At 48.6% G+C, this 22,465-nt stretch overlaps 3 protein-coding genes and 2 long non-coding RNA genes across 9 annotated transcripts; all 5 read right to left on the reverse strand.

Annotated features, from left to right (window-relative positions):
* Window positions 1-898: 898 nt before the first annotated feature.
* On the reverse strand, window positions 899-2,151 carry LOC136464920 (uncharacterized). The gene is made up of 2 exons (XM_066463868.1): window positions 1,710-2,151; window positions 899-1,589 (listed from the first exon to the last, which is right to left on the reverse strand). The coding sequence occupies exons 1-2, from the start codon at window positions 2,146-2,148 to the stop codon at window positions 1,162-1,164; spliced, it is 867 nt and encodes a 288-aa protein (XP_066319965.1). The 5' UTR covers window positions 2,149-2,151; the 3' UTR covers window positions 899-1,161.
* Window positions 2,152-5,062: 2,911 nt separating this feature from the next.
* On the reverse strand, window positions 5,063-8,275 carry LOC136468121 (uncharacterized). Of its 4 annotated transcripts, none has more exons than XM_066466992.1 (7): window positions 7,748-8,275; window positions 7,544-7,610; window positions 7,026-7,249; window positions 6,661-6,868; window positions 6,456-6,541; window positions 6,113-6,204; window positions 5,063-5,430 (listed from the first exon to the last, which is right to left on the reverse strand). In XM_066466992.1, the coding sequence occupies exons 1-7, from the start codon at window positions 7,750-7,752 to the stop codon at window positions 5,126-5,128; spliced, it is 987 nt and encodes a 328-aa protein (XP_066323089.1). In that variant the 5' UTR covers window positions 7,753-8,275; the 3' UTR covers window positions 5,063-5,125. The 4 variants fall into 4 exon arrangements, with proteins under 4 accessions (XP_066323089.1, XP_066323087.1, XP_066323088.1 ...); XM_066466990.1 differs by having other exon boundaries at window positions 7,544-7,644; window positions 7,748-8,269; XM_066466991.1 differs by having other exon boundaries at window positions 6,661-6,865; window positions 7,544-8,271.
* A 262-nt stretch (window positions 8,276-8,537) lies between these two features.
* Window positions 8,538-9,539, reverse strand: LOC136464921 (uncharacterized). Its single transcript, XR_010761299.1, has 3 exons — window positions 9,393-9,539; window positions 8,883-8,919; window positions 8,538-8,729 (listed from the first exon to the last, which is right to left on the reverse strand). It is a non-coding gene; the product is annotated as an uncharacterized lncRNA (long non-coding RNA).
* A 424-nt stretch (window positions 9,540-9,963) lies between these two features.
* Window positions 9,964-12,345, reverse strand: LOC136464922 (uncharacterized). Its single transcript, XR_010761300.1, has 6 exons — window positions 12,102-12,345; window positions 11,891-12,007; window positions 11,633-11,755; window positions 11,471-11,533; window positions 10,594-10,775; window positions 9,964-10,502 (listed from the first exon to the last, which is right to left on the reverse strand). It is a non-coding gene; the product is annotated as an uncharacterized lncRNA (long non-coding RNA).
* A 418-nt stretch (window positions 12,346-12,763) lies between these two features.
* Window positions 12,764-17,424, reverse strand: LOC136468119 (sucrose transport protein SUT4-like). Of its 2 annotated transcripts, XM_066466987.1 has the most exons (14): window positions 16,901-17,423; window positions 16,134-16,199; window positions 15,936-16,034; window positions 15,787-15,851; window positions 15,619-15,703; window positions 15,457-15,490; window positions 15,270-15,369; window positions 14,693-14,768; window positions 14,215-14,559; window positions 13,968-14,111; window positions 13,639-13,872; window positions 13,491-13,554; window positions 13,362-13,405; window positions 12,764-13,271 (listed from the first exon to the last, which is right to left on the reverse strand). In XM_066466987.1, exons 1-14 carry the CDS (start codon window positions 17,183-17,185, stop codon window positions 13,101-13,103), a joined length of 1,812 nt encoding a protein of 603 aa, XP_066323084.1. In that variant the 5' UTR covers window positions 17,186-17,423; the 3' UTR covers window positions 12,764-13,100. The 2 variants fall into 2 exon arrangements, with proteins under 2 accessions (XP_066323084.1, XP_066323085.1); XM_066466988.1 differs by lacking the exon at window positions 14,215-14,559 and having other exon boundaries at window positions 16,901-17,424.
* Between the last annotated feature and the right edge of the window lie 5,041 nt (window positions 17,425-22,465).

Raw genomic sequence — 22,465 nt, forward strand, 5'->3', positions numbered from 1 at the left:
CTCATATCGTCTCCTATGATTAACAACGTAAACATCTTTCATTTTTTGTGTGTGTTTGTGAAGTGAAGCCGTGTCTGTTTGGCAAGACTTCTTGATAGTTTAAGCCATGGATTCTCTAGCTTTTCACTAACTCAAGAAAATGGTTACACGAGATAAGCTAGAGAGCAAAAGCCGCCTTTTGAACTACAAAGAGTGAAGCCACCTAAGAGCACGCCCAACGGGGGACAGGTTGGCTGGTAGTCTCGTCATGCCAGGTAGGCTTGGACGCCATATAGAAGAAAAAAAAGAGTTAAATGCACCATAGATTCATTAACTTGTAAGGTATCAACTTTTAAAGTGGTTTTTTTGGTCTATAAACTTTTAAAATGGTTCACTGTAGTCCATACCTATTTATTTAACCTTAAATTCAAAGCACATTTATAGAAAACACCTTCCCACACGCATGCAGGTGCATGCATGGCTCTCTGTGCACGTGCCCCTGGCGGACCAGGCGCAGCGCATCAAGACGATGCCGCCGCGGCCAAGCGAGCACGCGAGCACCCAGCCACCCCCGCCGGCAGTCTCCACCGTCGTGCCCCTGGCTGCACGCACTGTAGCTGTCAGGTTCGGCATCCTTGTCCTCATCCTCTACCTCATGTTCAAGCTGCGATGCATCCTCTCCCAGGCTATCGGACGCGTCGTCGCCGCCGCGCTTGTGGCAGCACTCGAGGCGCGCCCAGGGCTCCCAGGCGCCGTTGCCTGCTCGCGCGCCCGCGGTAGCGGCTCGCCAGGGCGCTCGCACTTCGCAGCGGTGGCTCGTGTGGCCACGGCAGGCCTGCTCGTGCGCACGGCTGGTAGGCCGGCGCGAAGCAGGCAAGTCCACGCCCACGCCAGCGAGCGAACTGCGGCACAAACTAGGTCTACGTCGTCCAGATCCAATCCGTTGCTGCTCGCTGCTGATCTGACTCCAACAATGGAAATGTTCGTTCATCCAGTTCTCCTGCTCGTCTACGTTCTCCTGCATGGATGGATGCACGCACGCACGCAGGGAGCCGTCGTTGGTGCCGCCGACGGAGGAGACGCCCAACGGCCTCTACTACCTCTCTAACCTGGACCAGAACATCACCGTCATCGTGCAGACCGTGTACTGCTTCAGGGCGACCGACGGAGGCGGCGACGGAATCAGCGCCTGCGAGCGCCGAGCGTCTCTAGGATGCACTGCACGTCCACCTTGACGCCGTCGACTCCGGCGGCGGCGAGGTACGCGTGGAGCTCGTCGTAGAAGTGGTACACGGCGCGCGGGTGCACGAGGCCTAGCCCCTGCACGGTGAGCACGTCGGTCTTCATGCCGGGCTCGTTCTCCATGACGCCCGGCGAGACCTTGGGGAACTGCATGCTGGAGCGGTAGTGCTCCGTCCCGGGCCCGCCGGGACGGACGCCGCCCCAGTAGCCGGTGATCGCGTGCCAGACGTAGACCGCTGCGAAGTGCGAGCGCCCTGGCGAGCCGCTGCCGCGGCCACGAGGGTGCGCGAGCAGGCAACGGCACCTGGGAGCCCTGGGCGCGCCTTGAGTGCTGCCACAAGCGCGGCGGCGACGACGCGTCCGATAGCCTGGGAGAGGATGCATCGCAGCTTGAACATGAGGTAGAGCTTGAGCAGCCGTTGCCTTCCTGGCCGAGCTGCGCGCACGCGGCGGAACTGCAGGAGAACGGGGAGTAGGTGCGAGACGACCTAGGGTCGAAGAGTGGGTCCACCTGGGAGTGGGGAGCTGACCACCACTCTTGCTCCCGCGGCGGCCACGAAGAGGAACGCCGCCAGGAGGAGCGCGCCGTAGAGGAGCGTTGTGGAGGCGGCTGCTGCTGCGGCGTCCATGGCTAAGGAGAGGCCGGGCAGAGCAGACAGTCCATGACCCCGCGGCTGGCGACTCCGCGGCCGGCTGCCTCCTCGCCGTGACCCCGCGCCGTGGCCCTGAGCCGCGGCCGGCGGACCCGCAGCAGAGGGCCTGCGTCTGCGTGCGCAGCCGCTGCGCGCGCGCGTGGAGGTTCGCTTCGCTCGCGGTCGCGCCCAGTGCGCCGCGAATCTCACGCCCGCCGCCCCTGCCGGCATCCCGTAAAATTCGAGAGCTAAATTCGAAGCTATCCGGACCACACACACGAGCGCTGTTGAGCATGCCTCTCCCTGTCTTGCCGTGTCCGCCTGCCAGAGAGGAACTGCAGAAGTGTATTTCTAAAGTTTTTCTGAATTTATTTTTCTAAAGGAAAATGGTCGTATAATGTGTGAGCATGACTTCATGGTGATGTCATCAAGCTAGCAAGGCATTCTGCTCGCTCCGGCCGCTCGCCCGCGCGGCGTTGCGCGCGAGTGCTGGGAGGAGTTGCAGGTGTTGTCGCGGAAGCCAGCGAGCCACGTAGAGCTGCGCCACCCCATCCCGAGCCGCCGCATCCCAGAGCACGTTCGGCCTGCTAGACCTCCACGAGGAGCACATCGTGAACATCGATGCCGTGCCCTTGCCGTCGGGTCGCCAGCGCCGGGTCCCTGCCGCAGAGCCTGAACTCCCGGCCGCGGCCCTGGTAGCCGTCCAGCAGCGGTGCGGAAAGGGGGTTTCTATCAACGTGCTTTGAATTTAAAGTTAAATAAATATGTATGGACTACAGCAAACCATTTAAAAGTTTATGGATTCAAAAAAACCATTTTAAAAGTTGATGAACCCAACTGAAACCTCCTCATAAGTTAATGGATCTCTGGTGCATTTAACTCAAAAAAAAAAAAAAAAGCATGGAGATAGTAGCCTTGCATTGCAGGTTGTCAACAAGTGCCTCACCTGACTTTGTGCAGAAGCACTCACCGGAACAACGCATTGTGAGAGATGAACACCTTCGAGATGTGTTTTCTCTTATCCAGAGGAGTCCACCCCTCGCACGTGAAGGCTTACGGTTGGAGCTAGCAGCTTGCATGTTGAGGTCGAGAAAGGTAGAAGAACAAGTAATATAGGACTGGTACGAAGAAAAATACAGTGTGTATATATATAGTGGCTTGGGATAGAATGACATTAGCGTCAATGCCTCGGATCCTATATCCTATATGGAAGATATATAACTTTTTGCTGGGACAATTGATTTTGTATGCCTATGTTGTTGGTGCTCTAAAAGATGATTTCTTTGTCTTCCTAACTCCTCTAGTGAAGCTGAGGGCCTTAAACCGGAGGGATCTTAAACCGGAGAAAGGAACACAAAATTTCTCTCCCACCTTTTTTTTTATCCGTTCATTTTTTTACCGTCTTCTCCTAACTACAGAACAATGGAGAGTTTTCTCTGTCCGGACTTATGTATATAACATGTACTCATACGAGCTAGAATAGCTCTTGTCTAGCGCGATACGGAGTCCAATTCCAAAACATACTGAGTCGCGTATGCTCCTGCGAAAAAAAGTCCTTACCCAATACGATTAGTGTATATATAGTAAATTCAGTTTTTTTCCTCTTTTTCTATTCCATCATCTGTCCGGCCTTTTTTCTTTTTTCTGGACTATCTCCGATTAGTTACCGTATCCGTTTTCATTTTCATATTTGATTTCCTTTTTTGTTTTTTCTTCTCTTTTTTCTCTCTTTTTCTTTTATGGACTATCAAGTCCGTTTTTCTCATGCCTTTTCCCTTACTATTTTGCATGTCATTTTTGTTTTCTCGATTCTCTCAGGTTTTTTCTTATAAGCATAAAAATAAATAATAAACACAATATATTATGGGTCTTTAGATCTTTCATCTTTCGCTAATCCTTAATAATCAAATATTTCAACTACTAAATTATTGATGTAATTTGATTAAGAATAAAAATTATTTTTATTATAACCTAGATCAGCAAATGGTCTAATTAATTAAATCATAAACAGAAATCTTGGGCAGCCTATGGTCTAATCTAACTGGGAGGCGGTAGCGGGGGTTGCGCCGCCGGCAAACGCGACGCCGCAGGAGGGGGTGGCGGCGGGGCGGCAAGGTGGCCATCAACAACCTATCAGGGTGGGGAAGCGAGCGGGGGAGGAGGTGGCGAACGTCGGCAAGGTGGCTGCCGACGGCGGCGGCGGCGGCGAAGCGGATGCGACCGCCAACGGCGGTGCCCTAGCAAGCAAGGCGGGCTGCCTACAAGGATTCCTTTTTGCACTGAACTTTTCCGCTCTTTCATGGATAATTAAATATGCTCTTATATATCTACTTATTTTGCACTACAGAAGAAATTTACTAATTTAGCTGGTGTTATTCTAAATTGCACTTTATAGAATGTTCTAATTTAACTATTGCTTCATTTCAAAATTTTAATTATTGCTTCATTGCTGATGGATTAAATGCAAAATTGTGAGACTCCACTAATGGGCCTTGGGCCGGTCTGATGATGGGCTGGGCCGACGGACCACTGTAGCTCAGATTGCCGGACTATAGACGTGAAAGGTTGTCGGATACTGTAGCCGTGGAACCTACTGTAGCAGCCGGCCTTAGTACGAACCAGAGGGTGGGTGGAGCCAACTTAAAAGCCTGAGCTTCGGGAAGCTAATAAACTTCGGTTTGAACCTTTTGCGTGAAGCGAGGACGAAAGCGTAAGTGAGTTAATTAGCAGGTGTGGTCCATTCAACGTGTAGAGTGGATCTTAGCCGTTTTTTCCGAGCTCGGGCGTTACAAAAATATACATATCTTTAGTAACTAAGTGGAGATACAAATTTTGATTTTCTCCCGTTGCAACGCACGGACATGTTTGCTAGTAAATAATAAAAAAAGAAGATGTGTGGCTCCACTACCAACGGGAAAATAGGGGAGAAAGGACTTGATAGTATGGTTGGTGTGTGATCCTGTGTTGATGTAGGGTACTGAGCGCTCCAGTAGTCGTAGTGCATATTTTACTTAATACGTTTGACATGCAATTCTTCAGTGTATTCTCATAAAAAGAATAAATAAAAGAAATTGACACAAGAACCTGTCTGAGTGGTGTTTAACTGTTTGTGCTTTTGTCCGAGGCTGACGGAAACAGAGACGTCCATCGCTACTTTACCTGTTGTCCCTTTTTTTTCACCAACAGACAGCAGTTGAAGTGTATGCATATGAAAGGAAGAAAAATACATGGCATTGGCATCTGTATATCATATATGATGTCTCCTGCTCCTGCTATCTGATCGCAGAGCGATGAGCTGTGAAGAAGTTAAAGTCAGGATGGTGTGCTCCCACTTGCTTCAGCCAAGAGGATGCTGCCCAGTAGAGGTCAGAATGGGATGATGAGACTGATAACCTAGCACTACCAGCAGCAGCAACATTTGGTGATCCACCACCACTACCACTACCACTACCAGCAGCTGCAGGCATGTGATGCGGCTCCGTCCAGATCCGCTTCCCTGCTTCCATTCTGTAGGTCGCCAGTCCGAATGGGGAAAGCGCCACGGTCCTGTCGCCACCGCATCTCACTATGATCTCATCTGCAATGCAACCAACCTATTCATTTCAGTTCAGTTTAATTTGTCCGTGCCAGGAATCACCATCGCCGCAAACACACGTTATGCAGCAATCTTGTTACATGCATATATATAGTATGACCAACCCATTAATATCATATCATATATGCACGCATGCACTACAATACTGAAGTAATGACAGGCCTGTTTGTCTTTCGGGGAGGTGGAAACAACTTCGTTAGAGTAGGCTCTTTCTCCACAATGCAAGAAGCTAGATTGGATTGCAGCAACTACATACTCAAGCATATATAATGCACGAAACTAAGACAAAAGTTTGCATGCAACAAACAAGAGATGTACGGGGTGGTAATCTACACGTTTTGGAATATTTGGAAGGAAAGGAATAGGAGGATTTTCCAGAACAGCTCCATGGATGCAAGACAGGTGGCCTCCAAAGCCAAAGAAGACATCGAACTACATGGGAGGGCGTTCAATAACAATTTCAATTAGTGTGTTCGGTGCTCCCATAGCAGAGAAAGTGTTTTGGGTGTGCATTTAGGCCTTCGGCCATTCTGTACATAAACTCTTATTCATATCTTAATTGAGAGGCAGAGCTCCTGCCATATATTTTTTTTAAAAAAAAACAAAGAGATGTACTGTGAATGGAATTCCTTTCGATCATGCATAGAACAGAAGGGTACCATACCTTGAAACACCGTTGAAATAGAATGGTAGGTAAGGAAACATGCAGAAATTCCCTTCAGGTTCCCATGATAAGGGATATGGTAAATAGGATACCTGATGAATGAAGGATAAGTCAGAGCAAAAGTGAACATATATATCTCGGAAAGGCAGAATCACAATGGACAGCGCTAGAAAAAGGATGAATCATTAAAGGCGTCTATAGCTTTATTTATTATAGCTTCTTCATGTTGCTGGAATCTCATTCTCTATACTGTCAAAAAGGTAACAGTAGATATTGTTCTGCCATATAATCTCCAAAACAAATTGCAATAGATGGATGAAATTTGGTACAAAAAATGAAGTACCATGCTACCGATAGCCAGCTTGAAGGTGACAATTCTGCGCTGTTCAGCGATGTCAAGCACGGATAGTCTTGTGCCAGCTCTGCCACCTGATCGTAAGTAACACACTACTTCAAAATTACTGCCGCATTGCCTTAGTCTTTCAACTTGAGAGATTATTAGACTGTTCAGCAGTCATATAGCATACATATGTTAGGACTAGTGGTACCTTGTCTGCAAGAGGAATTCTCTCATAGGGTGGGTCGCATTCACTGTACTGGAAATTCAAGTATCCACCTTGCTTTGAACGAACAGTAGGATCATCCAAGTCTTCATGGCTTGAATCATACGATGACGCGGCATCCCAAGACCTGGAATCCTTGTCGCCGACGCTATTATCGTCGCTCCAAGAATCAGTCTCGCTTTCCATGCTCCTGCTGTGTGGGTTTTCATCAATTCCAATCGGCATGCACAGGAAATTGTTGGTCAGTTCCCAGAGAACGAAAGAGCTAGACTAGAATGTTGCCTGAAATGCAACTCATGAGAGCTAGCTAAGCAAGTCAGGCATCAATTCAGATAATAAGTAGGGCGAACCTGGGGACACCAGCAAGAGCCTTGGCGGTGTATATCTGAATAGCTGATAGGTAGGGAACGAAATGCTGGGTAATTGACTTGCCCGTCGTCTGAAGATGGACAGGAACAGCGAGGCCGTACGCGCTGCTCTCTGAATAATGCTCCCACAGATCCTCCAGGGTGAAGTAGTCGACCGAGTGTTTCTTCTCCAGTTGCCAGACAGTGTCTGGCCCTCGGAAACAGTCCTTGTATATAAAAAGGAGAAGAAAAACAGTCGAATTATTGTTGATTGACGAGAACAGAGCCTGATGGTGTTGGTAACAGTAAAGAAAAAATATTTTTTTTTGCTCACAGGTGCAAAATGGTAAGGTGAGCAATCACTAGAAAAAGTATCATACATATATTATCAGTAAGTGCAAAAAAAATTGGACATCTCTATTAGGAATGATCAGACTAGGACACTTGATTGTGGAGAATGCAAATGCAGGAGCTAGCCAGCACAAGATTGGTAAGAATGGATATCAGAGGTGTCGTCTCACCATGGGCGCTGATCGCCACGGCAACCGTGGAGTGGCGGCCTCCAGGAAGACCTCTAGATTGCTGCTCCTGCTCACCATCCCCCCTCCCTCCCTCAGTCAGTCTTTCAAGTCCAACACAACACAACACAGGAATGCGATGACTGACGCCTGTGTATTTATGCTTTGCTTAGGTGATAGGAAAGAAGAAGAAGATGAAGCGAGAACCTCATCCACGGCGTTGAATGATAATAATGATGCCAGCCATGGCATACAGCACAGGTAGGTGTGCCAGTCGTAGGCTAGCACATTCAGAGGCAGAGCCTGCTGCTGGTCAAGTCAAAAGCCGGGTGGATAGCATAGCATGCAGTAGCACAATGGAATGGAGATGGTTTCACAGCACAGCACAGCACAGCACAGGACTTGATCAATGTGCTGCACGCCTGCACGGATTAATAAAATGAGTCGCCTTCCCTCCCTCAATTTGCTGCACGCCTGCACCCAGTGACAGTGATACTATGGCCTTGGGTGGCAGGGTGTTGAGGTTCAGAAATGGCTGGCGGCTGGCTGGGTTCCTCAGGTTTCGTGGTGCTATTGCAGTTGCAGGGCCAGGGATGGTGGAATGGAACATGAGAGGAAGAAAACAGGCTACTTTATTACTTGTGGCGCAGGCCCTGCCGTTGGAATGGAATTGGGTTGGGAGTGGGACAGCCACAGCCTGCAAGAGAAGACTAGTGTAGTGGCTGGCTCCAAAATTGTAAGATTTGGGAGTAGTGGTGGAGACCCAAAATGGCCTAGGCTCCACCCAAAAGGGCAGGCGGCATGACAAAAAAAAAGGAGGAGGAAAACGATTTTATTTATTATACTAGTCAAAATAAGAACAAGATAGGGAAAGAAAGCGCGCCATGGTATGGGATGGGAGTGAGACCTCCACCAAGCTAACCTTTTTTTTTTTTGAAACTCACCAAGCTTAGCTAACCTTGAGGCTGAGGGAGGCGAAGAGCAGAGCAGGGCGCTGCCGCTGCCGCAGCTGGCAGCCGCACACAAGAAGAACTCAACCGAGTTGGATGAGGAAGACGGAGGCCGTCGCGACGCCACGTGTCCCACTCCCACCCTTCACCGCAACCGTCGTGCTCCTGCTCCAGCAGCTCCACGCGGCGGCCGCCCGCAGTTTCAGTTACCATCAAGCTGCAGCAGTACCAGCACTGTACTGCAGCAAGTCATTCATATACTAGCGAATCTCAGCCGCACACAGGACTCAATAGTTTATAGTACTAGCGATACAAAATGAGATCAAGTCAAACTATTTTACGTTACTAAATCAGAACCGGGTGATTTAAACTCAACAGATACTCCTACTTACCACAAGGGAAGACTGGTCCAAGAAGGCTCTCAAGATCCTGAAAGAAGCAATATGGGCACTTGAATATATTCCCTGCTACAATTTACCAACACAGAGTTCTAGCAATTCCCAAATTTGTTTGCCAGCACTAGCTCTTGGCTGAAGAAATGGGATCGTTTTGCATAGGGAGTATCATCGATCGATTCATCACGAAGAAACGCATGCCATGCCATGAGGCCATGACGTGACACACAAATAGGCTAGTGGTGGCAGTGCCATGACTATTCAACCGAAATTAACTGCTGAACAGGAAATGAAAGTGCGTGCAGCATGCATGAGAAAGTGGATAAATGCATGGCAACACGTCAAAGAAACAGCATGTGGAACTGCCTGTAGAATAGAAGAAGAAAGAATCCGGCGGAAGTAGCTAGTAATGCGAGTCCCATTCCCAATGCGCCAAAAATCATGCCCAGTCAGCTCGATCCCAATTTCCCCCATCAAGGTGGATGAGAGAACATCTGTCATTAATACCTGCTCGAAAATCGCCAAGCTAGCTAGCGATCGCCGTTCACCGATGGGGTTCGGTTTCGTTTTCCGAGTAGCGGAGTACTGGAGTAGGGTATGGGTGGGGACGGAGAGGCTGAGCCACGCGTCAGGCGGCGGTGGCTTAGGTGCCGCCGGCCGAACCGAATGGCAAGAAGGTTGGAAAGGCATCTGCTGAATGATGCGGTGGTGATCGCAGCAGCGGTGAGCAACAAGCTTCAGAAGTTCAGACTTCGGACGACAAGAAGGAGAAGAAGTCGGCCCAGGGCCCTGAGGGAAGGAACGAGGAAAGCCCAGCAAACCTTGCGGCCTGTCCGAAAGAGAAGGGCTCAAACCCGTTACTGCTTTTCCTCCGTCCATTGAGGGTGCAGGACTGCAGGTGCTCCTGGCGCCCCCCACCCCCCCCCCCCCCCCCCCCCCCCCCCCCCCCAAAAAAAAAAAACAACAGAAAATAGATCAATACGATTTGATACATCATCCAAGTAAAATTTGAAGTGCAACAAGTATTTGTGCTAGGCGATTAAAAAAAAGTTGAAAAAGCTCTTCAATAATTGCGAGTTTGTCCTCACCCGCTGGGAGCACAGCAAATGGCAAAGCCAAAGCTGCCAGACAAGAACCAGATCACATTGTTCTTCAGAATCCAGAGTAGTCAACTTGGTTTTGGTTCACTACTTCACTCTGAATTTCGGTAATCTGGAACCTAAGCTGCAACTTGACTCTGCCCTCTTCAGGTAGCCCTCGTCATGGACCCCTGTAGGATAGCCATGGCTTATGTGCTTCCAGGCAAGCTCTGGTTAGTTACATTGTTTTTGCTCCGACTTAGATAAGCATGGAGACATACATGGTAGTCAGTATACAGTACCACCATCAGGCGCATGAAGCTATTACAGCTACACTCGTCCATGCGCGTATGCATACCCCCTTCTATACAATGTGGGGTGGTATTATTTTTCCATTTTTTTTTTTTTTTTTGACGAGGCAGGCAAACAAACGCCCTCTTCTCTTGAGAAGGTTGCTCTGCCCTCCCTAGAACTTGAATTCCTTCTTTTTCGACTTCCCATCCTTCTCCTGCCGCTTCCTCTTCCACTTGCTTGCATTCTGCACACCAAACAATACAATGCGCCACTGTTGGTTGTGTTCTCTTGTTTAGGAGAAACCAAGCCAAAAGAATAAAACAAAACGTGCGTACCTCTGCCACCATGTCGCTGAAGTCTTCCTTCTGATTCCACAGCTTCTCCTCCTCTCTGTGCTTCTTCATACCTGTTTCATGGTTGGCGGATTATTCACCAATACATCATCCATAACCTCCAATTCCTCAGGCTGTATGGTGACATCCACCTTATCAGACTTCTGGTTCTTGAGAAGATCGACCTGCACAACAGAACCAAAACAAGGCCTCAGCGAGCCAAAAGTAGCATCCCATACCTAGCAACGCAAGCACAGTTGTATCAAACGAAGACCATCGTAAGCAGCCTTACAGTAATAAATGGCATTAAGAGTTAAATACATGCACAAAACACAGAAATAGCTTAACAGGTTCTTTAGTTAAACTTACTCCCTTGAGTAATACTAAAACCAACTTTCATGTTTGTTTTAACAGTATTGCAATCATGGTCTGCAAATGTGTTTTTGTAAAGAGTGGGGGGAAAAAAGCTACTCACTTCTCTAGCTATCTACCCAAATCATAACAATGCTAGAATCTAGATGAGTTGTAACTATTACATAGGTAAAACAGAAAGGTTCAATAATGTCCTACACAACCTTAATGAGCAATAACAACAGGGGCAAAGAATGCTACTACTGCACATCTAATGATAACAGTAACTTGATAAATCAAATGGCTGAAATCTAATACAATTTGTCATAAGCAGTTCTACTTGAGCTATATCATCCGTTAGACACATCTCTGGATTCACTTTGGTTCCAAGTGCATGATGCCATCAGCAGTTTTTGGCAATGCAATGCTAGGTGGATAAATACAGTAGGAAGCAAAATCAACCAAGGTTAGACATTAAACTTTCCAGAGCAATTATAATAAGTATATAATATAATAGGAGGCATGCTACCTCAACCACATCTGGCCTGGCACATATATGTTTCAGTTTTGCAATCTTCATCCTCCGTTGCAACTGGAAAAACACAAAAGAGATGCAATTTTAAGGTAATGAGCACAGAACGTAATCCCTGATTCGGTGTAACAATAAACAGTCAGAGACAGAAGAACAAACTTTCTTCTGCTTATTGGACACACCCCCTTCCTTCTTTTGCTGGGCCTCCTGTGCGTCATCGTCTGAGTCAGATCCATCCCCCTTCTTGGCCGCATCAGTGCCAGCCTCATCCTTCTCACCATCCTACCAGCAAGATAGGAACCCAACAGTCAAATTACAGAACAGCATCAAGAGCACTAACTACACTGCGACGTCACTGTCTCCGGGTCCTTTGTTCAAGTTGGCAAAAATGGCAATCACTGAGAATAGTGAGATTACCTCGGTGGCAGCGGGGGCGCCCTTGAAGGTGAACTTGTCGAAGATTTCCTTAAAGTGGGAGAGGAGGGCGTCGTCAAGCTCGGCCTTCTCCGGCACGTACTCCACCTCCACCTCAACCTGCGGCGAAGCCACACACCACGTGGTTCCTTAGAGGTCAGGCCAAAACCATTTCCAAGCTAAACCCTCACGAGCCCGATAATTTCCTCCGCACCTGGGGTTTCGGATCGGCATTCTCCTTGGCGCCGTCAGTCCCGCCTCCTCGTCAGCCTCCGCATACGCCGCCTTGTTCTTCTTCTGTTTGCGGCGGCGGCGGCGGCGCTCACTCTCGCGGGACTTCTTCCGGTCCTGCACGGCGGAGTCGGCAGACCCGCTGTGGAGGTCAGAGGTAGGGTTCGTTGCCGGATCAACCTAGGCGGCGGCCATGGCGATCGGCACCGGTGGTAGGATTAGGATTTAGGAACGAGGATCCGGAGGATTCCGGTACCGTTGCGGCCGGTACGAGGAAGGCCCTGCCAAGGCCTTCTCCTCCACTCCCAGGCTGGGCCGTTTCATGGCCCAATAGACAGGCCCATGCCATGTCGGACTCGAGCTCGGATTACGATTCGCGCCAATGAGCGCCGAGCGAGGAGAGGATGGTTAGCGCAAAAGTCCTAATTCGAGTCGGACCAAGATAAGAAGCTAGTGCAACTCTTGGTTCATGTCCTTGTCTCAAAACTATGCAGGCACGTAAATTTTTGTTTTATTTTTTGCGAGGAGGCATGTAATGTGTTACTATTTTGATATGGTATACAGTTCAATTGTATGTAAATACAGAACCATCTGAATTTGATCAACACTTGTAAGCATGCAGCAGTGGTAGTAGTACAAGGTACAAACAGATAAGCATGTGGTAGTAGCTGTAGTAGTACAATGTACAAAAGAGGGCAGGTTAGGACCAAAACATGTTACACCACTTGTAAAATTTCTCCACCATATGGGCGGCTCTTACATACACTGTCAAAAAAACGAAGATACAGCTTTTACACCTTTGCATTGGCTTGTATGCACATCAACCTAACTAGCCTCTCTAACCTAATTTTCTACTTTCACTATCATTATTCTGTAGGGGTACGAGGAAAAAGAATCATTTCTCTGTAAACGAATGGAAAAATGGGGCTAGGTGTTGGTGTGTATCTGGATGTTACATGGCAGACGGCTCTGGGCATGAGCATCAGCCAAATCCATGGAAACCGGCAGATTGGTACGAGTTCGACAGCTTTGGTAGCTTGAGAACTGCGAGCACACCTGCTGCCAGGGAGAAGACAGAAGCCAAGGCGAACGCTGGGATGTTTCCTCCCCCATACAGAGCATCCCATGGACCTGCTCCGAGTGAGACTACTATCTGTAAATAAAATGTAAGCATTAGTGTATGGACATCTTTCACAGCTATGCATACAGCAGACGGTTCAAAACAAAAATGGTAGTTGCTAACCTGCGGAACTACAATAGCGAGATTTAGGACTCCTGTGGCCAAACCTGGAGATGGGGCACAAACAATATCAGTCAGTGTGATTCACAAGGGCATAATAAATAACAGTGCTAATATATCTGCAACACGAACCTTGTCCACCTCCTGTACCGGCAGTCAGCTCAGCAGTCACAGAAAATGGAACGCTATAAGTGATCTGCAATGCGTAAGAGCAAAGCATAAGACAGCTTCCAACTTAATTCACAAAGAACAATATGTTGAGTATGGTTCTGATACTTACGGAGAGTGGCAATCCGAGAAGAGAGAAAACAATCAATGCTGTAGTCTTGACTGTTTTATTTGCCCCAATGATGTGATGGAGTTTGCTTGAGTACAGATCAGAAGAGATCCAACTTAGTATTGTTGTAGCCATCATGCAAATAAACACTGTGAAGTTGCTAATGGCCCAAACCAATCTTGCACCAATCATCCGGCATAGTGGATCAACAAGGAAGGAACCAACGCCAAGGACAACCTACACAAATGGAGTAAATATTACAGTTACAAACTTACGTTGAGATACACAAACACTAAAAACACTAGCAATACAAATTGATCGTGAGTTCTTACTGAATTCAATAGCAAACCAAATGCACCTTCTCGGACACCATTGTCATAAGCTTTCCTCTCACTCAGATCTCCATTTGGATCCCCATGGTAAACTTCACGCCCCATCCAGTCAGTGTCAAAAAGAAAAAAGGGAAACCATGACAACTGCAAAGAAAATAAAACAAGGGTAAATCATCAATCTAGAAGATGGAAAACAAACCATCAGCAAGTGTCAGTAGGCATGTATATATGTAATCTGCTAGCATACCCATGTTAGGGCCATAACTACAAGCACTGAATGCATCCCAGGAGGTAGATGCCTCATGCTGGTCAAAATGTTAACCAAAACTGCTCCAGGTCCATCATTGAAGACTCCATTGTCTGTGGTGGAATTCGCATTTAGAAATTCCTCAGTGTTGTTAGCCGACACATTGTTTCCATCCACATGGCCATTAGGAAATCTTTCATTATTTGGTTCATTCAATGCATGGGCATCATCTCTAGAACCGTTCAGTAGAGGAGCAGAATCTGATAGTCCTTGTGCATTTTTTGGCTCTAGTGGGATCTCTTCAGCGAAGTACAGGGTAACAGACATACAAAACAAAAGAAATACCTGCAAAATTCAGCTTGCTAAGCTTTGGCATACACAGTCCTTAAAAGAACCATAGAACATCTAAGAAGGATCCTTAGTGCATAAGTACTAGCTTCAAATTCCAAGGGCAGTTACAGAATTTCTGAAAACTTACAACTGCAATTAAGAAAGCTGCTTTCAAATTACCACAAGCTTCACAGCAGGCTCTTGTCGTTAGAAAAGGAAACCATCTGCACAAAGAACAAGCAGGCAAGCTCAATTCTCATAAAGAAGTAGATTTTGTTGACTAGGGAGAATTTGGGAGAAATTATATGTGAACTTGGTGGACCAAGAAGCACCTAATAAGAGGACCAAATGTCAAAAGATGGCATGAAGAGCTATACATGCCATCATCGTTTTTTTTATATAAGCTTATCTGACTATGCGAGGATTTTCATCATGAAAACAAAAATTGGAAAGGTAAGAGAGCAAACTTACGGGATTGCTAGTTTCCTCTACTACTTTTACAGAATAAACAGAGAAAAAATCAAAATGCCACACAAATTTTAGCCTATTACTTTTGGATGCAAATCGACACATATCTTATGGTTTGCTAACTGCACAAGGTACCATTTACATCAACTAGCACAAGTTAAATCAAATGTATAATAACTATCTTAAAGAGAACATCAACTGTCGAACCATAGTCATGGTTACGCAAGCACAAAAGAGAGCACATAAAAAAAACATACTTGTGCCAATCCCCGCTCGCACCAGCTGAAAAACCAAGAATATTTCCAACAGCCATCCATGAGCAGAATATTGCATTTGCAGAATTACACTGATCAGGACCTGCATAATAGAAAGGATCATTGAATAACTAAGACTTGATGGTGAATCCAGCATTAGTAAACTTCCTAAATTTAGGGTAGTAACCACCTGAAAGATCAGCTAGAAGAGCACGAGCAGGACCCTAAACATATCAGAAAGGAACAAAAATGTTAGGAGAACGTCCATTAAAAGGTCTTTTAGTTTTACAATATAACTTCAGCACCAAAGTTGATAAAGACATGGTGCAGGCATGCCAGATCACAAGCTTACTTGCACTGTATTGTTTGCCAGGTCCAACATCCAGAATCCTAGAATGAAAACCATAGCAGCTCGAAATCTTGAACCTTTATATGTTCTGAATTAAAAAAAAACACAGCATTTCAGTGACAACAAGCTTGATGCAAATAAAAGCAAGCAAGGAACCATTGTGATGATTACCTGCAGTGCTCGGTGGTGTCCCCTAAGATGTAACCGAGGTCTGCAGAAAACCCGATTAAAGTTACCTATGTATGGAGTCTATCTATTAGATCATGCGGAATTGCGGAGAAAAGGAAATACAATGACCTAGGAAACTTCATCTAACTCACAGCAGCACATATCATTATGCATCCAGCCAAAATAAATGGTCGTCTTCTCCCATACTTTGAACGGCACTTATCACTCCAAACACCAACACAAGGTTGAACCTGGAAAGGCGACGCATCAGCACATAGCTCTAATCCTGGCTATGAATCAAGTAAAGAAAGAAAAAGGAGGGGAGCCTTATTCTCCCTGGGGTGACTTACCACAAAACCAGTTATAGGCCCACAGAGCCAAATAAATGATGCCATGGCATGGTCTATTCCTAGGGTCTGCACAAAATTGAGAAATAAGCAACAGGTGAATACATTGCAGAAATGAGATGTGGGGGCATAAAAAACATAAATGCAGGTCGACCCCGGTGGTTGTTACAGTACATTTTAATCAGCATTCCAGCATTTATATGCGACATTACTACAAGTCTTAGACGGTTCAATTTAGCATAGCAATGTGGTATCGATATGAAAACCGAGTGGCGGTTTTGCCTGCTAGCCTGGAGTCTAGAGATGTTTTAGCGGCCATGATTTGTTTGGTGTTAGCCTAGTTCGTAGCCAGATAGTGAGTATTCCCTGTCTTGAGAGTTCAATGTATTGGCAGCAAGCGTTAGTATATCTGAATCTGAAAACAATTGGGTATGTGGAACATTTATACAGCAGACAAGAGTAGGAATAAGCAGTCGGTGTGCGACTGTAATCGGTGCGCGGTGGAAACAGAAATGCAGTCACCCAAAAGAGAAAGCGGTGGGCAAGACGAGATCCACCGGCGCTGCTATCCTAAATGCGCAGAGCAAAGAAGGCAGGCCGCGAGAAGGAGTGGGGGATCACAGCAGGGGACGGCCTCCACCAAACCCAAATGAGAGGCCAGGCCAGGCAGCGGAATCTAGCTAGGTAGTAGAACAGCAGCTAGCAAGAGCGTGAGCGAGGAGCGAAGCAGAGGGGTGGGCAGGTGGTGCGCCAACTTGGTAGCAGAATACCTGGATGTATGGCGTGAGGAGGGAGAGCTGCAGCGCCCATCCGAACTGGACGCCCGCGGCGACCATACAGGCGAGCACGAGCTTGGTCCTGTCGGTGGCGCCGCGGCTCCGCGGCTGGTGCGGCCCCGCCGGGTCCGGGTCCGCGTCCTTGTGCGGCGGCGGCGGCGGCATCGGGCCCGCGTCCCCTCCGGGAGCGCCGCCGTTGAGGCTGACGAGCTCCATCTCGGCGTCGCGGAGGTGGCGGTAGGGCACTCGGATGGCCGTGGCCCCGGCGCCGGCGTCCATGGCGGGCGCGCCGCAGATCTGGGGCCCGCGGCGTGTAGGGCGCAGTGAGATCTGGGGCTCAGGCAAAGCCGCGGCGGGCGGGCGGGTGGGCAGGAGTCGGAGTCGCTGCCGCAACGGTGGTCGGTCGGAGCCGGAGAGCAGGGCGGGCTGGAGTACGAGGAGGGTCTCCAGGCAGGGCAGATCAGGGAGAGACGCCTGCCGTGCCGTGCCGGTGAAGGGAGGGAGGGAGGAGTAGAAACTACTTTGGCACTACGAAAACAAAAAATTTCCATTCACCTCGAACCTACAGGTATGGAATACTAAATATTAATAAAATTAAAAATTAATTACATAGTTTGATGGTATTTTACGAGACGAACATTTTAAATCTAATTAATTAATAATTAAATAATTATTATCAAATATAAATAAAAAGTTACGTTACACTACAGTGCTGGTGAATTTGAGGCGGCAGCTAAACGCCCCCTGCGAGGGAGATTGCGCGGAGCGCGTGATGTGATCTTCTGATGCGCCAGCACTCCAGCTCCAGCAGCAGACGCGGCACGCAAAAGACTCATTCAACCGTTTCCTCACTGCTTCCTTCCTCCCATCGTTGTGGTGTGTGAGGCCGCGATTGGCGCTCTGTTTATTATATTACAATAACTCGGTCAGACGCTAACTTGCCAACCCAACTGCAAAAAGGATCCCCTCTTCCAGAGATTAGGCCTCGTTTAGTTAATGAATTTTTTTTAGAAAATGGTACTGTAGCACTTTCGTTGTTATTTGACAATTAGTATCCAATCATAGTCTAATTAGGCTTAAAAGAATCGTCTCGTGAATTTCGTCTAAATTATGTAATTAGTTTTATTTTTTATTTATATTTAATGCTTCATGCATGCGTCTAAAGATTCGATGTGATGGAGAATCTTGAAAAAAATTGCAAAATTTTGGGAACTAAACAGGCACTTAGCGTTAGCCCTGCAGCACATCAATAATAAGCAGCATGTTCGTCTCGTCGTAAACGATCTTAGATTATTTACCACTAGCTGGTTTGATGTGAGAGAAAAATATTGTAGATGTGACCCATACGCCTCTTCATTCCTTATTAGTACACCAAAGCTTATAGTACCATATACATACTAATACACCATACATGTACTAATTTATATTAGGGATAAGACACAAACACAAAATTTCAACCTATATGCCCCCAAACACTAGAGTACTACACACCGTTCCTCTATCTCAATAGGTGGGGTAGTGGAATACTGGAAGGAAGAAAGAGAAAAGACAAAAAAAAAAGCGAGGCAGGAGGAAGTACCAGCAAATAAGTTCACTCATTTTTCCTCGAGGCAAAACTTTCACGTGCATGATAAGCTCCTGTGAAAACGCATCAAGTAGTTAGAAACTAAGGTTAATGTCGTGTTCATAAACCCGGGGTCCATTATGAACCTGTTTCCCAGCAAAAGCTCGACCCGACAGACGATATTGTGAACGACGCGCAACTCTTAGGCCGGTCCGAAATACCTAAACGACAAGCCAGAAGGGCGATCCAGTCTCCGACCGAAAGGCCTGGCCAAGGAGAAACGGTGCTCGCCTCCGACTCTGGCCCGCCTCTCCGACCGAAAGGTCTCGCTTCCGACTCCGTCCCGCCTCTCCGACCGGAAGGCCTGGCCAAGGAACAATGCTCACCTCTGACTCCGGCCCACCTCTCCGACCGGAAGGCCTAGCCAAGGAGGAACAGCGCTCGCCTCTGACTCCGGTCTGCCTCTCCGACCGGAAGGCCTGGCCAACGACTCCGGCCCGCCTCTTCGACCAGAAGGCCTTGCTTCCGACTCCAGCCCGCCTCTCCGACCGGAAGGTCTAGCCGAGGAGGAACGACGCTCGCTTCCGACTCTGACCGGAGATGCATCGGACCTCTTCTTACAGCTCTTCTCCAACTGGCGCAGTCGGAGCCGACTGGGACCAACCGACCGGAGACGCCCGCTCGGTGAGGACCCAAGAAACGGGCATGTCAATCGCAATACCAAGGACCGTACCCTGTACATCTGCATTACAGTACCGACAGGGCATGTCAGAAGGGTGCCCTGCAACCTTCCAGGCATGTCAGAACCCAAGCAGTGTTGTGGGCGCTGACGTTTGCCCTATAGTGTTGTGTGCGCCATCAATTTCCATACCAGGCGAACACGGTAAACCCCTCACATGCCTCTAGGCATCAACAGTGTTGTGGGCGCCATCGTTTGCCATACATGGTGAATACGGTAGAACCTTCCACATGTGTCTGACATAAACAGTATTATGGGCGCCTACAATCATCTTGTACTCGACGGTATGGGCAACAAAACTTAGTAGCATACGTACTCTCTCTCTTGTAAAGCCATCCCCTTCATCTATAAAAGGGGATGCACTCTTTCCCAATATGGACAACTCGAACACACAAAGATGATTCGAACAACCGACGATCGACTCACTCTCCGCTAGTTTTAGACACTCTAAAGCTACACAGAGCACACACTCGAATACATAGCGCATGTAGGAGCTCCCGTCACTCTTGGCCCTTTAGTCTGGAGTCCAACCGGACCTCTTGCACCCCCCTCATCTTTCTTTCTCTTGTTTATAACCCCACAACAAACTTCAAGCACCTGGGCTCAGGAATAAAGTCATCGACCGACTCAGACTGGACATAGAGCACGTTGCCTGAACCAGTATAAACCCTGTGTCATTGAGTGCTCGGCCACATCTGATCACAATGTACGATAAAACTACAAATATTTACATGTTGGTCACTTTTTGCACCGATAGTTGGCGCCATCCGTGGGGAAGACGTCGTGTGTTCACGCTTTTGGTCATCGAATAGCCCACTTTTCTGCCATCTTCACCATGGCGGGCTCAAGCGATACGACTCGCTTTGGCTTGCTGGAGTTTCCCGCACTCCCACCTGTTGGGATGTGGGTTCCACCTGTCTTCGAACCATCCTAGGCCTTTCTCTTTAGAAGTCTAGACTTTATCGTCGACCGACTCGGCGTACTACACCTCCGTGAGGAGGCACTTGTTCCAGCGCCCGTTGGAGGGGCGCACTCCATCGACTCTAGGACTCTCGGCAACTTCAACGATGAGGCACCTACGCTTCGCACCGAGCCCACGCTGGGCTCAAACACAACTGTGAGTAATGTACGCTTTGTTATTTACTCATTATTTACTATTTTCCACTGATTCTCTAGAGGAACCCCATTGTCCCTGCCACGATCGTCGTGTGACCGGTTCCCCTATGGCCTCGCATCCCCATGGACGCATATGCATGGGGGCTCCAAAAGATGTTGGCGTCGCCCCTCTTGCATCCGAATTCATGGGGATGGCGGACTACGCTCCTGTCTCTTTTCACGACCTCATGGATAATGATTTTGAGAGCGACGGCTCCAGCATCGATGATGTCGTGGCACCTAGCCACCCTCTGTCCCATGAGTACGCTATGGCGGACGCTCCGGAATAGCCACTGGTGGTGGTAGAGTCTCTTCAGACCCACACCCCTCAAGACCCTCGCGAGGATGCCCTTGCATGTGCCTAGGAGCACGGCGAGGAGCTATGACAAAGGCAGTAGAACTAGCCACCATCTGCGCTGGCATGCTCGGTGCAGCACGCTACACCCTGTGCATGGAACTCGGCGAGCGACACCTGGGGTCACGCCTGCTAGGTTCAGCGCAACATCATCGATGAGGGGAATGATCTCCCATAGTTTGCTTGGGCTAGCCAGAACATCACCGCGACAGCAATGCTTCTGCGTGGCCTTCCTGAGCCTGTCGACCCATAGGAGCAGGCGGTCCACCAGAACCTCCAGGCACTGGTAGAAACTGCCACCGTTCAATAGGTGGAGAGCTACGCATCGCGACATTGACTCACAGCCTCTCTCGCCACTAGGGGAGTAGGGACGCACTAGACAAATCGCTCCATCCGCTCACCGCTGCAGCAACTAGGCGTAGAACAGGAGGCCACAAGTTGCACCATGGCCTGACCTAGCACCCGCTCCACACCGGTCCCCTGTGCATGAATGCCTCGAGCCAAACCGAGACGCTCACAGCATCATCAGCAATCGGCACCGGGCCCAGCATGATGATGAAGTCCCCCGAGCGGCAGTGAGGGTAGATGACACGAAGCCCGACTAGACCATCGAGGGGAGCGGTAAAATGCACCCTAGGAATGGTCGCTAGCCAGACGACGGGAGTCCTCACCGGGATGGCTTGGGACAACGGGCCTTTGGCCGATGCATCCAGAGAGCGTCATTCCCACAATGCTTCCGACCGCCAACCAACATCACCAAATATACCGAGGAGATGAATCCTGGTATATGGCTTGAAGACTTCCGGCTCACCTACCGAGCCGAAGGAGTGGATGATGATCACTTCATCATTCAATATCTCCCCATCTGTGTGGAGGAACATGTTCGAGCGTGGCTCGAATTCCTTCTACACGACAACATTCACGACTGGGTGGACCTCAAGAGAATCTTTGTTGGGAATTTCCATGGGACGTATGTCCGCCCTGGGAACTCCTAGGACCTCAAAAGCTGCCAGCAGGAGCCCAGCGAGTCCCTGTAGGATTACATCCATAGGTTCTCCAAATAATACAACTCCCTTCCTGATGTCGTTGATGTAGACGTCATCAGCGCATTCCTCTCCGGGACAACCTGTGAGTCCCTGATCCACAAGCTTGGCTATCTGAAGCACCAAACCACCCGCGACCTGCTCGACGTTGCCATGAACCATGCCTCTAGCGAGGAGGTGATCGAAGTGGTCTTCAACGAAGGCTGGGACAAAGGCAAGGCCAAGCGCGAGGACCAAGATGAGGGCCCCTCCATGTAGAGGGGTAAGAAGAACAAGAAGGATCGGCACCGACCGACCAACTCTATGTTGGTCGCCACGGCTAATCATGTGGGCAAGTAGCCCCAGTAGGGCCTGCCTAACCACTTCGATAAGCTTATGGATAGCCCATGCACCAACCATGCTTACCCTATCAAGCACCTCTACAAAGACTGTGAGCTCCTCAAGTGCTTCCTGCGATAGTCTGACGGGCCAAAAGAAGGCAAGGGTAAGGAGGCAGCATCTAAGAAAGGAGGCACGGCGAGCAAGGAGGGGGATAGCTTTCCCGATCTCAAGGAATGCATCATGATCTTCGGGGGGGTCCGATGCCATCTACTCCAAGCTCTAGCACAAAGTGCGCTATAGAGAGGCATGCATCGCCAAAATGGCCGTCCCCACCTTCCTCCACTAGTTAGAATCTCCGATCACTTTTGATCAGAGAGACCAT

The sequence above is a fragment of the Miscanthus floridulus genome, chromosome 7 (genome assembly GCF_019320115.1).
Source record: "Miscanthus floridulus cultivar M001 chromosome 7, ASM1932011v1, whole genome shotgun sequence".
Taxonomy (NCBI): Eukaryota; Viridiplantae; Streptophyta; class Magnoliopsida; order Poales; family Poaceae; genus Miscanthus; species Miscanthus floridulus.

Bases quoted from the DNA above. Each gene is read 5' to 3' on its own strand.
- LOC136464920 (XM_066463868.1), bottom strand. From the start codon at position 2,148: ATGCTCAACAGCGCTCGTGTGTGTGGTCCGGATAGCTTCGAATTTAGC. The intron at 1,590-1,709 runs GTCGTCTCGCAC...ATCCTCTCCCAG, and splicing joins GACCCACTCTTCGACCCTAG to GCTATCGGACGCGTCGTCGC.
- LOC136468119 (XM_066466987.1), bottom strand. From the start codon at position 17,185: ATGGACGCCGGCGCCGGGGCCACGGCCATCCGAGTGCCCTACCGCCAC. The intron at 16,200-16,900 runs GTATTCTGCTAC...AATTTTGTGCAG, and splicing joins TCCTCACGCCATACATCCAG to ACCCTAGGAATAGACCATGC. The intron at 13,873-13,967 runs GTAAGAACTCAC...CCATTTGTGTAG, and splicing joins TTGGTTTGCTATTGAATTCA to GTTGTCCTTGGCGTTGGTTC.
- LOC136468121 (XM_066466990.1), bottom strand. From the start codon at position 7,621: ATGGTGAGCAGGAGCAGCAATCTAGAGGTCTTCCTGGAGGCCGCCACT. The intron at 6,205-6,455 runs GTACTTCATTTT...TTCATTCATCAG, and splicing joins AGCTGGCTATCGGTAGCATG to GTATCCTATTTACCATATCC. The intron at 5,431-6,112 runs GTATGGTACCCT...GTTGCATTGCAG, and splicing joins TATTTCAACGGTGTTTCAAG to ATGAGATCATAGTGAGATGC.